The sequence below is a fragment of the Bombina bombina genome, chromosome 2 (assembly GCF_027579735.1).
Source record: "Bombina bombina isolate aBomBom1 chromosome 2, aBomBom1.pri, whole genome shotgun sequence".
Lineage (NCBI taxonomy): Eukaryota > Metazoa > Chordata > Amphibia > Anura > Bombinatoridae > Bombina > Bombina bombina.
The window spans coordinates 1,114,796,468-1,114,816,847 of record NC_069500.1 but is presented as its reverse complement, the minus strand read 5'-3'; the positions used below and the strand labels follow the sequence as shown (position 1 = coordinate 1,114,816,847).

Below are 20,380 nucleotides of genomic sequence, written 5' to 3'. Positions count from 1 at the left end.
TTTTCTATATTTCAAATTCCATAGTATATACATTATTATAGTATCCTATTGAGGGAAAGATAACCATAAGATTACACCAATGCGACATTTACATAAAACTACATTAAAATCATTATAAAAACAAATGGAGATCATAATCTTTGTTTAAACCATTCGGATACAGAGTCTTAAGGTGTTGAATCCGCCATACTTCCCTTTTTTTAAAAAAGTAACTCTCTGTTGCCACCTCTCCTTTGTTTGGGAATATGGTCGATTACCTGAAATCTCAGTTGGCTAACAGAATGTCCGACTGAAAGAAAATGTGATGAAACTGGCAGGGTCATATCTTTACATCTAATTGATGATTTGTGGGCACTTATCCTATCTTTTATGGGATTTATAGTCTCGCCCACATAGCCCCGCCCACATGGGCATTTAAGAATGTAAATGACATAATCTGTATTGCAAGTGTAAAAACCCTTTATCTCTTGCTTTTTGTTGTAATTAATTTGTGAAATGAATTTCCCTTTTATCATCAAATTACATTGTGCACAGTTTAGGCATGGGTATGACCCTTTGTTGGCAGTAGTCAAGTAGTTAATAGTTTCTTTTCTGTTAATACCCACGTCTGATTTTACCACTAAATCTCTAATGTTTTTAACTCTTTTATAGGAATTGATAAGGGGTTTACTGAATTCATCAATGTGGGGATTAAATTTACTCAATAGGTACCATTTGTTCTTTGCATCTTCTATATATATATATATATATATATATATATATATATATGAATACATAGAACATATTCTTCTATGTGAAGAATATTGGAATGTGAAATATTCATATTTTCATGTAGGGTTAGCGCACCTAAGAATACACAGTCGGGTTAGAGCACATATGTGAATACGCGGTCGGTTTTGGTCATATGTGAATACGTGAATTCAATTCATAAAACTAATGCAACCCAGCTAGCCCAAAAAGTTTACTTCTAGCGCAATTAGTGCTCTAGCGTAAGCGCTAAATATCGCTCCACTTGTAATCGGGCCCTTAATAATTATAGCATTTGAAAATGGCATAACGTTTCATATTCATTGTATTCATCCATGTTAACATTGCAATTTATTTGTTTTATACAGTCAATATATGAACATCACATTTATAATTAAAATATTTTTTTAAATAATATCATCATAACTTTAGTAATACTCATTTTATTTGAACACACATACCTTCAGTAAGACTTATACCAACATGTTAATCAGTAAAACAACAATCACTCTCTGAGGGGTCAATTCTCTAAAGCTCTCTTGTCTGGCAAAATTATCTAGGAAGTTTTGTAAAAAAAAAGCAAGGTATTTCAAAGAAGTTTACAAAGGCAAATTTTAACTAAGTTGTTTATCTTATTAAGTGCTATATTACAAGTGTCTGACTAACTGCAGGCGTATTACAATTTGAGAGTAAATGTGTTTGCTTGAGCGCAATCAATTTAACGTGCATTAATAATTTTAAATTATTCTACAAACTGTAAAATATTCTAAATAATCCATAGAATATATATAGATTTTGACTGCAGATAACAACCATAGGCCCAACTATTCTGCCCAATATTTCCTAAAAATATGAACTTATCTAGTTCATAGGACAGCCTTATGCTTGTCCCAGGCATTGGTTAGTATGTAGGATAGCATTAAGCTTGTCCCAGGCATTAGTTAGTGTGTGTGATAGCCTTTTGTTTATCCCAGGCATTGGTTAGTGTATAGGATAGCCTTATTCTTATCCCAGGCATTGGTTAGTGTGTAGGATAGCCTTATGCTTATCCCAGGCATTGGTTAGTGTGTAGGATAGCCTTATCCTTATCCCAGGCATTGGTTAGTGTGTAGGATAACCTTATGCTTATCTCAGGCATTGGTTAGTGTGTAGGATAGTCTTATGCTTATTCCAGGCATTGGTTAGCATGTAGGATAACCTTATGCTTATCCCAGGAATTGGTTAGTGTGTAGGATAGCCTTATGCTTATCCCAGGCATTGGTTAGTGTGTAGGATAGCCTTATGCTTATCCCATGCATTGGTAAGTGTGTAGGAATGCCTTATGATTATCCCAGGCATTGGTTAGTGTGTAGGATAATCTTATGCTTATCCCAGGCATTGGTTAGTGTGTAGTATAGCCTTATGCTTATCCTAGGCATTGGTTAGTGTGTAGGATAGCCTTAAGCTTATCCCAAGCATTGGTTAGTGTGTAGGATAGCCTTTTGTTTGTCCCAGGCATTGGTTAGTGTGTACGATAGCCTTAAGCTTATCCCAGGCATTAGTTAGTGTGTAGGACAGCCTTATGCTTATCTCAGGCATTGGTTAATGTGTAGAATAGCCTTATGCTTGTCCCAGGCATTCTTATTGTCCCCCACAGTGTTTGTCATTACCACCTCTTGTGGAAGCTTATTCCATGAATCAATCACCATTTTTGTAAAGAAGTGCTTCCTCAAATTACTCCTGAATCTACTACCCTTCAGCTTTAGATCATGACCCCTTGTTCTTGAATTTTTCTTTTTATGAAAAATACTCACAGCCTCAGCTTTACTAAGTCCCTTTATATACTTGAAAGTTACTATCATATCACCTCTTTCCCATTTTCACCTATAAGCTATAGATATTTAGATAGATAAACCTTTCCTGGTAAGTTTTATTTTTTAGACCATGTACCATTTTAGTAGCCCTCCTTTGCACAGATTCCAGTGTGTTTATATCTTTCTGAAGGTATGCCATCTACAACTGCACACAATACATCTTACTATTTCTGCTGCAAATACCTCTACCAATACAACCAAGTATTCTACTGGCCTTACTTGCTGCAATATTACATTGTTTTATATTATCTGAAATAATCATTCCCAACTCCCGTTCCTCATTTGTAACATGTCAGTAAAGTGTCATTGAGTCTTGAATTAATGTTTGTTTGTTTTTTCTTTATATATATATATATATATATATATATATATATATATATATATATATATATATATATATATCTTCTTTTTTCTGTATATATATATATATAAATATATATATACTGTATATACATATATATATATATATATATATATATATATACACACATTTTTTTAAAGTATGTATAATAATTTGTATTAATTTTTATTAATACTTTTTAATAGTTTATATTTAATATTTCAATAATGGCATTGAAGATAGCAATTCTTCATCTGCGCTCACCCGACTTTAATAGTCCTAATTGGTGAAGTCTAATGCCCGTTACGCATATTTTAAATTCCTATGTTCTTCACATAAAAAAGTACATAATACACTTTTTATTATTAAATATATATTTCTATATATATCTGATACTGTTAATGTAAAATAGATGTCTATACCAATATATATATATATATATATATATATATATATATATATATATATGAATTGATATACAGGTATAGGTATATACAGATATACGGTATATAGAAATATACTGTATATTTACAATAAAAAGTAAATTGTTTTGTATGTGAAGAACATTGAATAAACGCGATCAAGTTAGAGCGTGATTATAGGTGTTATTTTTTTCTCAGTTTGCATGCTCCATTGAAGTCTATGGGGAAATACGTTAATGCGATCTTGACTTTGCAAACTCAATTTTTTTGCGCACATCGGGTTTTGCTTGTGCGTAAACGTTTTACTTTTAACTCGTAATACAAGCACAACCCGCCATGCACAAAAAGCCTCCATCTAGCAAACTTAACGCATAAGCAGGAGCACAAAATAGCAATCAATCAACTCGTAATCTAGCCCTAAGCAAGGTACTGCACGTGATGAAACAACACATACATTACAATATAATGATCAAAAAGTGTCTGTATGATTACTCTTCATGCTAGTGAATTCTTAATATGCTCAATTTAATGGTCATAAATGTGACTTCTAGAAATATGTTGTACTCTTTATTTTTTAGCATCTGTAGTAGAACCACTGTCTGCAATGTCCTTACATGTATTTAAAATTGCACCGAAAGTTTTTTGTAGAGAAGAAAGTTTTACTACTGTAAGCGGAAAATCCTCACCATATATGAATGTGCACTCTTTCTGTATAACAGCTTCTAAACCTTTTCTAGAGACAATTAGTTACATACACCCAACATAAAACTTAAGCACATGGAGGTTTTTTTAGCCAGAAAGGTTGCTTTATGTTATCGATTTACTATTAAAATAGTAGTATGTGTATGTCTGCATAGATAGATAGGTAGATAGATAAATAGATAGATAGATAGATACATAGATAGGTAGGTAGGTAGGTAGATAGATAGATAGATAGATAGATACATAGATAGATAGATAGATAGATAGATAGATAGATAGATAGATGATAGATAGATAGATAGATAGATAGATAGATAGATAGATAGATACATAGATAGGTAGGTAGGTAGGTAGGTAGGTAGATAGATATATAGATAGATAGATGATAGATAGATAGATAGATAGATAGATACATAGATAGGTAGGTAGATAGATAGATAGATAGATAGATAGATGATAGATAGATAGATACATAGATAGATAGATAGATAGATAGATAGATGAAAGACAGAGCTAAGACCTTTAATTATCTAAAAAAAAGGGCTGAAACTCCCAGCAAATGGCAACCTGCTTCCCATAGAAAGTAATTAAATTATCTGGAATTGAGCACTATACAGTAATGTATATGTTTGACATTTACATAAAGAAGTGTAGCTTATGTCTCTTAGAAAGATACACAGTTATTAATGACAAAAATTGCCTTGTAAATTGTTGTTTTTTTTTTTTTTAGAAAACATGAGCTGAAAGCATTAGAAAGCAGGCCCTTTGTCCTTGAGTGACTGAAAAAGACAATGGCTAATTGTTTGCTTTGAATCATATTAATTGACACGGACTACGTGATTCACCTGTGCTCAAGCAAAAACACCCAAATTCTCCTGCAACCATTAAAGGACAGATCTTAGAAATTAGCCAAATTAGAATGTTATTTTTTTATTGTATGTCATGCACCTTAGCATATCTCACTGTCATCTTTAAAACAAATAACTAATACAAAATATTAGGATCTTGGATACACATTTTCTACTCAACAGTATTTGATGACTTGTAATGAATACAATATTTTAGTTTCCTGTAACAGCATCTATTTTGCATGTTCTGGAAACTTGTTGCCGTATATAATTTGCTTTCCCTTCACAGCTTAATTAAAACCTGAATTCCCATCACAGTCCAGCAACCTCGTATTCACTGGCAATCTTGAGTTAAGCTTTTTAATACAAGTACTGAGGCTCTTTACACTGAATCTTGTCGTGTCAAAATGTTGTCTTCACTGAATTAACATTATTTTCAAGATATATTGCAATCAAATACTAATATGTCTTAGTCTGATAGGCTGATGAATGACATTTCTTTTTGATGAACATGTCTAAAAAAAATAATTTATAATACAAATACTAAAAATGAAATAGTTTTTATTGTTCTTAAATTCTTATAGAAAAAAAATATTTAGTATAAATAACATTTACCTTACATTATTTTCAGATAGTATAAATACATATATTTTGTCTTTTTTTTAGCTTTCATTGTAGGCTGCTGTCAACTGTAGTGCTTATCATGTGTGAATGATTTTAATATGCTTAGTGTTAGCATAGATGGTTTTGAAAGACGGGTCAATGGTGGAAGCATTAGGAGGGCTTACGCAAATCTATTTTTATCCTGACCATATAATAGGAAACACTGTGCAAGATAGTTTGGATGTGCTGAAGAGCTTATCTGTTCCTCTCTTATACAATGCAGTTAAGAATGCCAAAACTCAGATTCTTCTAATGCATACCCTAGCATGTATCTCTTGACTTTAAGTACAAAGTAATTCTACACTTTTTATTGCATCTGTAAAAAAAGGATCAGAAATTACTTTCTTACCTGTTACTTTTTGGTTTATGTCTTGCAATTGTTCTTTGAAGAGCTAGATTCAGCCTATCAAACTGCAACATAAAAAAAAACATTAAAAAACCAATTTTCATTATGCCACCAAGGAAAGGATGTGCAAACATATAATCAAACTAAATATTTATATTACAGGTATATAATTCCTCCTTTGTTAAAGGGGCAGTTCACTGGAAAATTGTTTTCCCCTGAATGTGTTCCCCATGACTTGTTATACCAGCTGCAGAGTATAAAATGTATTAGAAAATGCTCATTTATGCTTCTTTTTGCAAATGAAATAAATGGATTTGCTCTTTGAAACCACAGCAAATCAATATACGCTAAGCATGCAGTGCGATCAGATCTCGTTATCTTTTCACTCAAAAGCTTCCCTTTCTTATCTCTGTCTCTGTACAGTACATAGAAATAACATTTGAAAATGAACATTTTAGAGCTTTAGCTCTTCCACCTCCATCTGTGCTGGTTATGTTTACATAGCTTATCAACAACCTATACCAAGGTATAGAAATTTTCAGTATAGGTAGTGATACTACAGGCTAAATCAGCTATTCCACATGCCGATATAAAGGCTAAGGTGCTATTTGTAAACAATTTAATACACTCCATCAGGTAAAATGGATCATTGGGAACAAATTTAAGGAGAGAAAGTTTTTGGGTAAACTGTCTCTTTACAGGGAAATAAAATTGCAATAAGAAAATGCGCTAATACATTAGAACAGTGATGATGAAATGGCAACTCAAGGGCCACATGTGGCCCTCTACACTAGATTTTATAAATCTAAGAGCGTGTGCCATAGCTTTTGTGGCCCCAAGAAAAAGTAACAAAAACTAAAAATGTATGTTTAATAATGCATAGGAACCTTGTTGTAAAGGTGAAATCAAGTTCAAAATGATTTGCTTTTATAACTTCACCTGTCTTTTCCAGAATTTCAATGCTGTTCCTGCCAGTAACATCTATGGTAGCATGAGATGCCCATTACATGTTATCTCGCACACTGAAGAAGAGCCGATAGCATCATGGAAAAACAAACACCCTTGCAAAATAACTTGTTCATTTGTCTTCACAATCTTATAGATGTATACAAAATTTGTGGTGTTACCAGTGGGTTTGGGTGTGTTCTAGAGATTTTAAAAGGTACAATTGTTTAGCAACTTGTGTTGCACTCTTGTGTCACTGTTACAAAGCATTGAAGGTTCTCACTGAACTATTTTTAATTTCATTAAAAAAAAATCATTGGGGCAAATCTCACAACTTGGAGCTCTGATGAGGGGTTATGTGAGAACTTTCTGACTTCCACTATTTTCAAGTGAAGAAGTTATAGCTATTATTTTCTTGACTCTAAGCCATGTCAGAAACACTTTCTCCTCTATCAATTACCATTAAAAAATACTGTATATAAGCATTTTTACACTATTATCAACATAGATAACTTTTCGAACACACATGCCCACTATACCCACAATGCCCCTGTTCAAATTTCTTAATACCCCTATGATTTTAGAACACGTAAATTGCACACATGTCAATTGTTAGCAATATTACACTCTGTTCAAAGGGATCAATTCATACACCTATAATGTAATTGCTAAACCTGCAAAATGACCATTATATGTGTTATTAATCATCTGCATTTAATTTTTCATTTCCAACATTAATAACTTAAAAGAAAACACATTAGCATTTTTCATTAATAGTAAAAATCATTTTTTTCACAGCTGAGGGGTTTTAACAGTAGAATCAAATTAGGGGTTAGAACACACAAAACCATGAAAACAATATCAGATGAAGTTTACAAATTGTTACCAGACAAACATATCTGCAAGGGGGATTATATGCATTTATATAGGCAAGCAATAGTGCACTTTCATGTCCCTTTAAAGGGACAGTATACACTCATTTTCATATAACTGCATGTAATAGACACCACTATAAAGAATAAGATGCACAGGTACTGATATAAAAATCCAGTATAAAACTGTTTAAAAACTTATTTAGAAGCTTTCAGTTTAGCTCTGTTGAAAAGGTAGCTGGAAAGCCCACTGCAAGTGGGAAATAAGACACTCCCCCCTCCCCCTTCTTTTGCATATGAAAAGACCCTTTACACAAACAGGAGCAAGCTGGAGAAGGTAGCTGACAGTATTCACATAAAACTTTGGGGCTTGGTTAGGAGTCTGAAAATCAGAGCAATGTTATTTAAAAATAAGCAAAACTAAACATTTTTTTTTAAAAAAAACTTCAAGGGGTATATAAATAGATCATCTACAAAACATTTATGCAAAGAAAAAAATAGTATATAATGTCCCTTTAAGTAACTTAACTGCGCTTGACGACAACGTGTAAAGCGCAGATGACAACCACATGTTGTACCCCCAAATCCCTGGTGGTCTAGTTGACCACCATTGCCAAGGGAATCCAGGGATGCTGGTGACATTACCATGCCCATGCATGGTGATGTCACAAAGCCTCGGAAACCAGAAAGTGAAAGGCAGCTTAAATAACTTTAGGGAGCATAATTATAATAATAATATTAAAAAACCTACAATCTCAGCTCCCTTTAGTTTTAGAAACCCCCAAGATCTACATTTCTGATGTCTTGGGGGGGATAATCTTAAAACACATATAAGTAGTAGAAATAAATTCCCCACATCCCTGTCTTATTTGCAGGCTAGGGTTCTCAAGACACTTATAACAGGTCATCAAAAATGCCTAGAGACCCCCTTGACCCCGATAAGCCCCTCTTTAAAATAAAGGCCTAATACAGGTTTTTATAGTCAAGTGGTCACTGTGGTAACAATGGATTGGCAAATATATCACTGTGTTGCACTTTGAGAAGAAGGAATCTGGCGTCGAAAAGAGACGAACACTGTGAGCAACCGCCTACTTTCACATTTAAATCTTCACGAATGATTAAAACACACATATCAAGTGATCACCTGGCAAGTATAAATGTGCATTTATTGAAGTAGAGGCTCATACTAGCCCCCATGTGCACATTAAAGTTTTATACATATGCCCAAAGGGTCTTTTTTATATGAGGAGTAACTCCTCTTTTTTATATAAGAGATTAGAAAAAAAACACACAAACTATTTTTTACAACATTGTTTAATCAAACAAGTGGCATGATACATTAAATGATGGTATAGTGTGAATCCGCAGGGTCTGCGGAAAAAAAAACCTAATACATAATATGTATGGGTTTCTCACTGAAACATGACCTACAGTGGGGCTTAAATGTGAGCAGCATCTAAAAACTCCAAAATAGCTTAGTATATGGCTGGAAATGGCTCAGCAGCTAAACAGCAAAGGATCTATGCAACAATGTAAAATAATTTTGTACCAAAAAATGAGGTTGTTTTCTCATTTTAACCACGTACATTAGGATATATTATTTTTCACTAAGCTAATATGAAAAGTTTTTATCTTAGGTTATTTTAGGGGAAAAAACACTTTAATTCATTCCGAAGTCAATGATTTCTAGTCTACCATAGCTTTGGTCCTTGATTCAATCAGGACTCACATAAACTATTGCTGAATCTACTTATCACCAACCTTGCAGTATAAAAAAACTGAGTTTACTATTGTTTTTCCAACAGGTTTAAAGAAAAATGTTTAAAGGACCACTAAATACAATAGAATTTAGTAAAAATACACAATATAAACACAATACAATAGCACTTACTTTGAATTTGAAATGAGGAATAGAATTTCAAAGTTAATCCAATATTCCCTCCCCTTGTATTATGTGACAGCCGTCAGCCAATCACAGAATGCATGTACGTATATGCTGCATACTTTTGCACATGCTTAGTATGAGCTGGCACCTCAAAAGTTATGCATATTAAAAGAATGCACACGTTTTTATAAGAGAAGTATATTGGAAGTATATTTTTTTTTGTTTGTTTAATTGCATAATTTATCTGAATCTTGAAACTTTATTTTGACTTCAGTGGCCCTTTAATCCAAATTGTCTCCTATGTGTTTGGATGAAAAACAATAGATTCAGAAAAATGGGACTAATCCTCTGAACAGGTCTATTTCTCTCAGCCAATAACATCTAAATTCTATTATTCAATTCTGTTTCATCCACAGGAGCAAAACACATAGGCAAAGCTGTACTGTGTCCAGAAAAGTAAATGTGTGCATCCTCCAATCAACAACTACAATCAGACTCTCTGCAACAGCTGGCTTGAGGATACGTAACATAGTAACATAGTAGATGAGGTTGAAAAAAGACTGAAGTCCATCGAGTTCAACCTATACAAATATAAAATACTCACAAAAAGCTCCAGTTAAGATTAAATAATCCCACTAAAAGGTGACCCATTTAATACAAGCAATCATATCCATGAATTTTGTTTCTAGACAGAAATGTATCCAAACAAGTTTTAAGTGTATCTAGGGTATTAGCATTAATTACCTCCTTTGTTAATGAGTTCCACAATTTTAAACAGACCCAGTTTGGATAGCCTCTCCTCATAGCTTAAATTATCCATTTCCCTTAATAGCTTTGTGGCCCTTCTCTAAACTTTTTATAGTTCTGCAGTATCTTTTTTTGCGATCGGTCCACAGAACTGCACTCCATACTCAAGGTGAGGTCTTACCAGGGATTTATATAGTGACAGAATTATGCTTTCCTCCCTTGAATCAATGCCTCTTTTAATACATGCTAGTATCTTATTAGCTTTTGAAGCTGCTGCCCTGCATTATGCACCCATCTTTAGCTTGTTATCTATTAGTACTCCCAAATCACTTCGCTCCTCTCTTTAGCTAAGTTTTGTCCAATTTAAATAATAAATTGCCTGCTTATTTTTACTTCCAAAATGTAGATCCTTGCATTTTCCTGTATTAAATCTCATTTTCCATTTACCTGCTCATACTTCTAATTTTTGCAGATCCCTTTGTAACCAAAGTTCATTCTGCTCTGACCTAATGACCTTACTTAACTTAGTATCATCTGCAAAATTAGAGATGTCTCTATGTGATCCTTGCTCCAAGTTATTTATAAAAATATTAAAAAGAACAGGGCCCAGTACTGATCCCTGGGGGACTCCACTGATTATCTTTGTCCAATCTGAGTATGATCCATTCACTACTACTCATTGCTCCCTATCTTTTATCCAGTTATTTATTCATGAGCTAACATTTTCAGCTATACCCAGTCCCTTCATTCTGTGCATTAATCTCTCATGTGGCACTGTATCAAATGCCTTTGCAAAATCTAAGTATATCACATTAACTGATTCACCTTTATCTATATTTTTACTTACGTCCTATATAATCTAATTATATTAGTTTGACATGATCTATTTCTCATAAAACCATGCTGATTTGAACTCATAATCTTGTTTACACGAATATGCTCATCAATATAATCCCTTATAATCCCTTCAAATATCTTCCCCACTATTGATGTCAGACTAACTGGTCTATAGCTTCCTGGATCATCCCTGCTTCCCTTTTTGAAGAGTGGCACCACATCAGCTTTACATGAATCCTGGGGGACCAAGCTTGAGGATAATGAGTCTTGAAAAATTAAGAGTAGAGGTTTGTCTATAACAGTGCTAAATTCCCTTACCACCCTTGGGTGAATTCCATCTGGGCCTGGAGTTTTATTTACCTTAATATTATCAAGATTTTTCTGATATCCTCTTTACATAACCCAGTTAATGGTATGTGCTGACATGTTCTATTTTGTTTCAAAGTATCCTCCATTGGTTCCTCTCTTGTGTATGCTGAAGAAAAGAACTGGTCTAGTACCTCAGCCTTATCCCTGTCACTATTAATCATCCACACATTTTAATGTACCTATATTGTCCTTCTTAGATTTTTTTATGTTTTTCCGAGGGTGCCTTGGAGCTTGGCAGGAATGTGCCCATATGTCTAGCAGTCTAGTGTGTGTTCAGGCGACTTTCACAATAAATAAAAAGTTATTTTAAAAAAATGGAACAGTTATTCTTTGTTTAACAGAGCCGTTTAAACTTTAAAAATTACTATTTACCCCAACGCACATTTTTTTCTGGGATATTAAGATATTTTGCTTAAAGGAATAGTCTGGTCAAAATTAAACTTTCATGATTCAGATAGAGGATGAAATGTTAAGCAACTTTCTAATTTACTTCTATTATAAATTTTTCTTTGTTCTCTTGGTATCTTTATTTGAATGTAAGCTTAAGAGCCGGCCCGTTTATGCTTGGTGATTTGTGGATACATTTAGACACCAATCAGAAAATGCTACCCAGGTGCTGTCCAAAAATGGGCCTGCTCCTATGCTTTCATTCTTGATTTTTCAAATAATGATAGCAAGAGAAAAAAGATTGATAATAGGAGTAAATTTAAAAGTTGCTTAAAATTGCTTGCTCTATCTGATTCTTAAAAGTTTAATTTTGACTAGACAATCCCTTTAAGCTTTTTGTAAGTATCCAAAATTGTCTTTGTGTAACTGCAGTGATAAAAGGACAGCAAATAATGTATTGAAGAACGTTACATAATATTGTCTTAGTTCAGTGTTACTGATTCAGAAGTACCTGAACACAAAATTAATTTGTGTAAGACTGAACATTTTTTATATACTTTCATTAAAAGCGTGAGCAGTATGGATTCTAATTAGCTCAAAAATATTGCTAATTTTTATTCCATAAATAAAATTACATTTCAGGAGTACCTCGGAAACAGCAATATTGGAGTAAGTAAATATTATGCAATTGCCTTACTGTTTCTTTACAACTGAGATTTAGATTCATGAGTCAGTAAAAATAAATAAAAAATAGCAAAGAGAGAAGAGCACAAACCATAGTGCATAATCCACAGGAAACTGGTACCCAAAGGCAACTGTACTTTCAATAAATATATGAAAGCAACAAAGTATCTGTAAAGCTTCCAAAATATAGAAATTATCATGTTCCAAGAGATTGGGAGAAATGCAGTGAACAATGTAATGTTAAAACTAAGCCTTCCTTTATTTAACTAAGGCGGAACTGCAACCTATTAAGTGCATTACTTGATATGGTTACCTAGTGGAAAAACCCTCCTGCTTATGTCATTTCCTGCTGGGGATTCCTTACAATATACTCCTAAATATTTTGAAGTGGTCTCTCTCTTATTGTTTTGCTATAGCTTTTCTACCTTGTGTAGTTTTTCATGTGTTGGTAAACTTACACTTACACAGTAGATACATAAGCCTATATTGTGTATCTCTATTATAGGCTACATTATATGGTCAAAACTACATAGACATCTCTACTAATTACTGAGTTCAGGTGTTTCAGCCATGCCTATTGCTAACAGGTGTAAAAAAATCCATCACATAGCCATGAAATCTCAATAGAAAAAAACTGGCAGCCTTTAAATATGGCACTGTCATAGAATGCCATCTTAGCCACAAGTTGCTTTATTAAATTTCTGGCCTACTAGATCTGCCTTGTCAACTATAAGTGATATATTGTGAAGTAAAAGCAACAACAGCCAAGCCACAATTGGTAGTCCACAGAAACCAGGGTTGCATAGGGCATACAAATCGCCTATCATCTGTTGCATCACTCACTACAGTTTCAATGGCCTCTGGAAGCAAAATATGAACAAGAACTGTGCTTTGGGAGCTTCATGAAATGGCTGTCCATGGCCGAGCAGCTGTACACAAGCCTCATGTCGACATGCACAATGACAAGCGTCGGCTAGAGTGATGTGAAGAGCAGACTCTAGAGTAGAGGAAATGTGTTCTCTGGCGTGATGAGTCAATCTTCACTATTGGGCAGTCTGATAGAAAAATCTTGATTTGGCAGATATCAGGAGAATGCTAGTTACTGGAATGCATAGTGTCCACTTTAAAGTTTAGTTGAGGAGGGATAATAGTTTAGGCTAGGCCACTTTGTTTCAGTGAAGGGCCATCTTAATGCTAGAAAATATGAAGACATTTTCAACAATTGGGTGATTCTAACTTAGTGGCAACAGTTTGGGGAAGGCCTTTTCCTGTTCCAGCATGACTGTGCCCCTGTGCACAAAGTGAAATCCATGACCTGGTTTGTTAGGTTTGGTGCAGATGAACTCCAGAGGCCTGTACAGAGCCAAGACCTCAAATCCATGGAACACCTTTGTGATGAACCGGAAGGTCGATTGCAAACCAGATCTTTTCGTCCAACTTCAATGCCTGACCACACAAATGCTATTTTGTCTCAATGGGCACAAATTCCCACATACTCCAAGGTTTTTTGGAAAGCCTTCTCTCAATAGCTGCTATAGCTGCAAAGGGGGAGCAACTCCATATTAATGCCCATGGTTTTGGAATGGGATGTCCAACAAACTCATATAGGTGTGATGGTCAGGTGTCTATATACTTTTGGATATATAGTGTACTTCTTGTGCAGACTGCCTTAGAGGCCCATTTTGAAAGTAGTTTGCAGCAGTGTTTTAGACTAAAAGGATAGGATCCATTGAATTAACCGTTCCCTGCGTGCAATGAAAAACAAACCGAGCACCTTAAATTTCAAGAAGGGAAAAATATTCACATATTTTACATGTTTCTCTCTCTCTCATAAATCTCATTTCCACTCTGCCATATTTAGTATGCCCATAGGGATAAAAAGATGGTTGCTTTAAGTTGTTTTTGCTTTTCTTTCTTTCTTCTTTTAATTAACTTCAATATAGTATTGACATGGCTTACATATTATTATGAAGAAAACACTTTTTTTTTTTTAAATGTTGGTTGTCATAAAATCTATCATTAGAATGTACTGTATGTGTGATATTGCGAGTCTGTGTGTGCATGTGGGTGCACATGCGCGCCTTTACCTACGTACCAAGCACTGTGAAATATTATTTTAAAGAAAATATTCAGTGATCTTTGCCTTTCAAATGAATTGTAACCAAATATAGCTACAAATTAAAATGAGATGTTTATAGGCATAAGCAAGTTAGCAACTGTAAATTAATAAAAAATACCTACCTAAATAATACCATGTGATTTCACATTAACATTAAGTGCCTTGTGGTGTCAGCTTTCTCATAAAATGATCAAACTGCATATACAACTAATTAAAATAAGAACTTGAATTCATGCAGAAAGCCAGGGGAAATGTATCATATGATGAATGCTCACATTATCTACACATTATCTCAGACCATTCAAGCAGCAAAGCTTATTACACCTGGAGTATTGCGCCAGCGTGTAACATTTTTCACAAGACTCCTGCTTCTTGTATCAGTTTTGTCTTAAAACAGAAAGTCAAATTGTGAAATATGGTCCAATAGAGCGAGATCAAGGGAAGGGAGAAATGATAGCATATTTCCTGTCCTTGTTTTTATAAGATGCTGTAAAAATATTGCTCCTGCAGTAAAGCAGCAAAAATAATTAAACAGCTGTAGGCATCTTGCAGCAGTTATCTTAAATATGTAAAATGGTGTCAGTTCTCTCATGTGTCTTGACTGAAATATTTGAGGGTATCTTCTGCTGTAATAAAATGTATTCAGATATAACAGGCTGTATGCTATGGTAAATGTTTTGGTATTTACTGCTAAGTAAAGGATGAAAATACATAACAAACCTTGTGGGAAATAATCTAGGAATACACAATGGAGTTCATCTACTTGTATTTATCTGAACCATCATATGACAAATTACTGTATTGCCAGTATAATTGCAGACAAGAAAATAATTGTGTGATTTAATATTAAATATCTCTCATAATGTTTTTGTTTTCTTTTATACAGCCTATCCAAACATGACACAACACAGAAGTGCTTTAGATGTTATAGCTGATATTGAAAAACAAGATCATAAACACACAAAAAAAATAATTTGTAGTAGAAAAAAAAATGTGAACTGGTATGTAAAAGTTATTGTATAATTTTATATCTTTGATCGCATTATCTACAGACATTTTTCCAATACAATTTGTGAGTTTTTGAGGGTAAAAGAAACAGGTTTCAGAAGTTCATATTTGGCCTTTATGGCTTGGAGCAAGGTAACAGTTTGGTGCAATAGTATGTATATTCCAACCAATGTGTGTTTTCTAAGGAACACTAACAACAGATGTTTAGTTTATTTTTAAATGGTTAGAACTGAAGTTTGTGGTGCTATACAAATAATAATAATAATAATAATAATAATAGTTGTATCTATAAGTTTACTACTTTTTTAAGATAAGAACTGCAATCATATTGCAGTTATATTTATTATGATAATAATATGTTGTTGTTTTTTTTGGTGTATAGATAACAAAGATAAATGATTGTTTCTAAGTCTAACACACAGGGTGACATGCAATCATATAACAGCTTGGGAACTGCAGAAATTAAGAAAGCCATAAAACCAAGCACATTTTGTATTCCTAAATGTAAATGATGTTGTGCAGTACATGTACCACAATGAGTTTTTAATAAAATCGAATCATTAAATTGATTCAGCATTTTAATTATCACCCATAACTTTAATAAGTAAAAAAAAAAAAACAACAACTAAACAATAAACGGAAAACAGTTATATGAGACAAACTGGGAGACATATACTACTACTACTAATAATAATAATAATAATAATAATAATAATAATAATAATAATAATAATAAACAGATTGAGTTTTACATTTTAAATTTGATAATTGCAAAAACTCAATAAACTGTAACAGAACACAATTAGTTCCCCAGAATATTGCAAGTTATCTTTACAAATCAGTGGTACATCTAGCTGATCTGTGTGGTTTTGAAGCTAGAAAGGAGCATTATTCAGCAACAGCTGAGAGAGGCAGTGAACTGGGGGTTATGCAAACAAGCTGATTTAGTAGCTAGTGGGTATGAAATCTGCAGACAGAAATAAACAGATACATGAGCTGAAGAAGCATATAAAACAATTAACATGGCTGAGAAACTGAACACTTTATATTGCAGTCTGGCTAGGACAGGTTTAGACAGCTCTGGTTTTGTCTCTTTAATACCTGACATCTTTTAAAAGCCATATGCAAATTGTCAGTCTACAAATAAAATATGCTGCATGCAACCAACAGAGATTAAATCAAATAAACATAATTCGTGTAAAATCATTTTTTTTGTCATAAAGCACTTTTCACCCGGTTGCTATTTACAATAAGTTGTAGCATAATGATAGCCCAGGGCTGTGCTATTTTCTGCAAGACAAATGTGATTCTGCAGTTATATGAGCTGTATTTGCATAAGCATAAACAATTAACATGTTTTGCTGATTTTTTTGTTTCAATAACACCGTATCTAAGATGAATAACATTTTAAAAGTGAAACTGATGTTATAAATGATACATTTTGAAGTGTAATTTACCTCCGGGAAGATTAACTTGCGGATGCTTTCTGCCAAAGTATGCAGATACACCCTGCTCCTACTGGTCTTCCTTTGCGGGGCATCTTCCTTCCTTAATCCTGCGGTACCAAGCTCAGGCTCCTCTGTGCACACAGGTCCCGCAGTTGCACCATTGCCGGACACTTCTTCATCGCACTCCTCCGAGCCCTGGCTTTTTGTTAGCATGGAGAAAGGACATTCCCCCGTTATCTTTAGATCCTTCAGCTTGGTGCAGAACATGTTGGCTACAGTGTGTCAGCTCATGAGAATCTGTAACAGCTTCCTGGTCCTCAGGTGCTGACTGTGATCAACAACTGCCCAGATGTCTAACACTCCAGCAATAGCTATGGGAAAGCTGTGTACTGACTGCCTGCTGGAGTCACAGGGGCGGGAGGCAGCTCAGACACAGAGGAGGCACCAGAGCGCACGCTGCATCAGGAACAGACCCCCTCCTGCACTTGTATTTGACTTGATTACATCCCTTTGTATCCCCAGCACAGCCAGCATCCCTCTCTCTCTCTCTGTGAGCTGCTTGTTTCTGCCGGAGCCACACTCATTTAACATGGACTCACCAAATCTGCTAAACTTATTAGTTCTATATAATTGTATATACAATAGCAAACAAAGCCAGTGCAATGAATTTACTCTTTTAGATCCTCAGACTGATTACCCAAATTAGATAAGTACATGCATTTTTATTAAAAAAACACTTCTGATTCTTTATAATATTGTATATATAAATACAGCAATATAGAATGCCCCATTAAATTACAGGAAAAGTGGGCAAACTAATTTTTTTATGAGAAATTAATTTATAGTTCATTTTCCTTGGGATTTCCATAAAAAGCATCTAAGGTACATGAATTTCCCATGATAATTCAGAAAGAGCATAATGCATACTATTTTGAAGGAGCAGCACTGCCCCTTTAGGAGATGCTGAACACATTATGTGAGCCAATGACAAGAGGCATTAAGCAGATAGCTCCCAGTGGTGCAGTGCTGCTCCTGAGCTTATATAGATATAGATATTCAACAAAGGATATTAAGAATTAACCAAATTAGATAATAGAAATAAATTGGAAAGTTGTATAAAATTGCATGGTCTATCTGAATTATGAATCTTTAAAGGGACACTGAACCCAATTTTTTTCTTTCGTGAATCAGATAGAGCATGCAATTTTAAGCAACTTTCTAATTTACTCCTATTATCAATTTGTATTTGTTCTCTTGCTATCTTTATTTGAAAAAGAAAGTTCAGTACCTTGGACAGCACTTGTTTATTGGTGGATGAATGTATCCACCAATCCGCAAGAACAACCCAGGTTGTTCACCAAAATGGGCCGGCATTTAAACTTACATTCTTGATTTTCAAATAAAGATACCAAGAGAATGAAGAACATTTGCTAATAGGAGTAAATTAGAAATTTGCTTAAAATTGAATGCTCTATCTGAATCACAAAACAAAAAATTTGGGTTCAGTGTCCCTTTAATTTTGGGTTTTGTGTCCCTTCAAGCTCTCTATCAAGTGTGTGTTTGCTGGTTTATGAGCTCACTTGATAAAACTCTACAAAGGAATATGCAAGGCAAACATTTTCTTTTGTGATTCAGACAGAGCATAACATTTTTTTAAAAGTTCCAATTTACTTCTATTTTCAAATTTGCTTTGTTCCCATACTATTCTTTTTTTAATATATACCTAGGTAGGCACCTGAAAAACTACATGTCAGTATATAGTGCTACCATCTAGTGCAGTTTCTCAACCACGGTCCTCAAGTACCCCCAACAGACCAGGTTTTTATTATAGCTGAACTAGTATACAAGAGAATTAATCAGTTGATAGATGAGAGCAGATTGGTTACTGATCAGCTGATTACTTCACCTGTGCACTGGTTCAGCTGTAATGAAAACCTGGCTTGTTGGGGGTACTTGAGGACCGCAGTTGAGAAACACTGATCTAGAGCACAGAATAAAAAAAACACACATTCGCAGAAAGGGGGTCTCTAAGGGCCTGTGACAGCTCATCAAAAGGCCTAAAGATCATCAAGACCCCTAGATTTTAATGCCCAGAAGCTAGGGTTGCCACCTCAACCATGTTTTCCAGACAGTTATGAGTTATACATGTTGCAGGATGTGCAGAGGAAAACATGAATTATGCTGCTGGACAGCACACAAATAGTGACCCTGGAATGCACTATTCATGTTCCTCCCTGGTCACCCTGCGGCATACGTAACTCATAAGTGTCCAGGAAAACATGGCAGAGGTAGCAACCCTACCATAAGCACCTTTTTAAAAACATGCCTATAAATAGCATGTGCCACAATAGTGATCACCTTGAACGAATAATTGTGCATTTATTTGAGTAGAGGCTCATGGGTGCTCCTGTGTGTTAAGTTATATACAAAAATCCAAAGGGATTTTTTTTATATGTGGACCCTTCTTTTTACAAAAGAGTTTAAAAAAGCAAAAAAAAAAAAAAAAAAAAAAATTTTTTTTTTTACAACCTTGTTTATTAAAATGTTAATAAAAAATTTACATTTGTTTCAAACATTTTGTTGCAGAGTTCTTATGTGTTATAATATATACATAAAGATGTGTTATAATATATACATAAAGTTATGGTATAAATTGAATCTGCTGGGTCTGCTGAAATTAAAAAAAGAATAAAATATATAATATAATATATATATATATATATATATATATATATATATATATATATATATATATATCAATCGTGTGTTTGTCTCTTACTTAAAATGGCACACACTAGTGTTCGAAGGGCCATAAAAGTAAAAAATTATATGTTTTAATTTGGTAGAGAATGTAATTTTAAGATTAGCGACCCTGCATTACTATACTTTTAACCCCTGGAAAGGAAATAAAAACATAGAAAAAGTACTGCTCAGGACCTGCAGGGCTCTGCTGGTCCAGAGTGGAAACTGCTACTGATCCGTTTTAGGTGTGAGCAGCATTGAAAACTCCAAAACAGGTCAGGGCAGTGGTGAAAATAGCTCAACAGTCTGTGCAAACAAAAATAAGAAAACGCTGCTGATTTCAGTAAAAAAAAAAAAAAAAAATCAAGTTTCAGAGCAAATGTGCTGCAGACAGGAGTGGCAAACTTGGGATAATC

At 34.1% G+C, this 20,380-nt stretch overlaps 1 protein-coding gene across 1 annotated transcript in view; it reads right to left on the bottom strand.

Annotated features, from left to right (window-relative positions):
* GUCY1A1 (guanylate cyclase 1 soluble subunit alpha 1) overlaps positions 1 to 17,620 on the bottom strand; it is a 127,190-nt gene extending 109,570 nt beyond the window's left edge. Inside the window, exons 1-2 of the mRNA XM_053703766.1 lie at positions 17,232 to 17,620; positions 5,925 to 5,986 (exon numbers count right to left, since the gene is read on the bottom strand). Coding sequence (XP_053559741.1) covers positions 5,925 to 5,986; positions 17,232 to 17,489 — 320 coding nt within the window. The 5' untranslated portion in view covers positions 17,490 to 17,620. The remainder of the gene's footprint in view (positions 1 to 5,924; positions 5,987 to 17,231) is intronic.
* Positions 17,621 to 20,380: the final 2,760 nt, after the last annotated feature.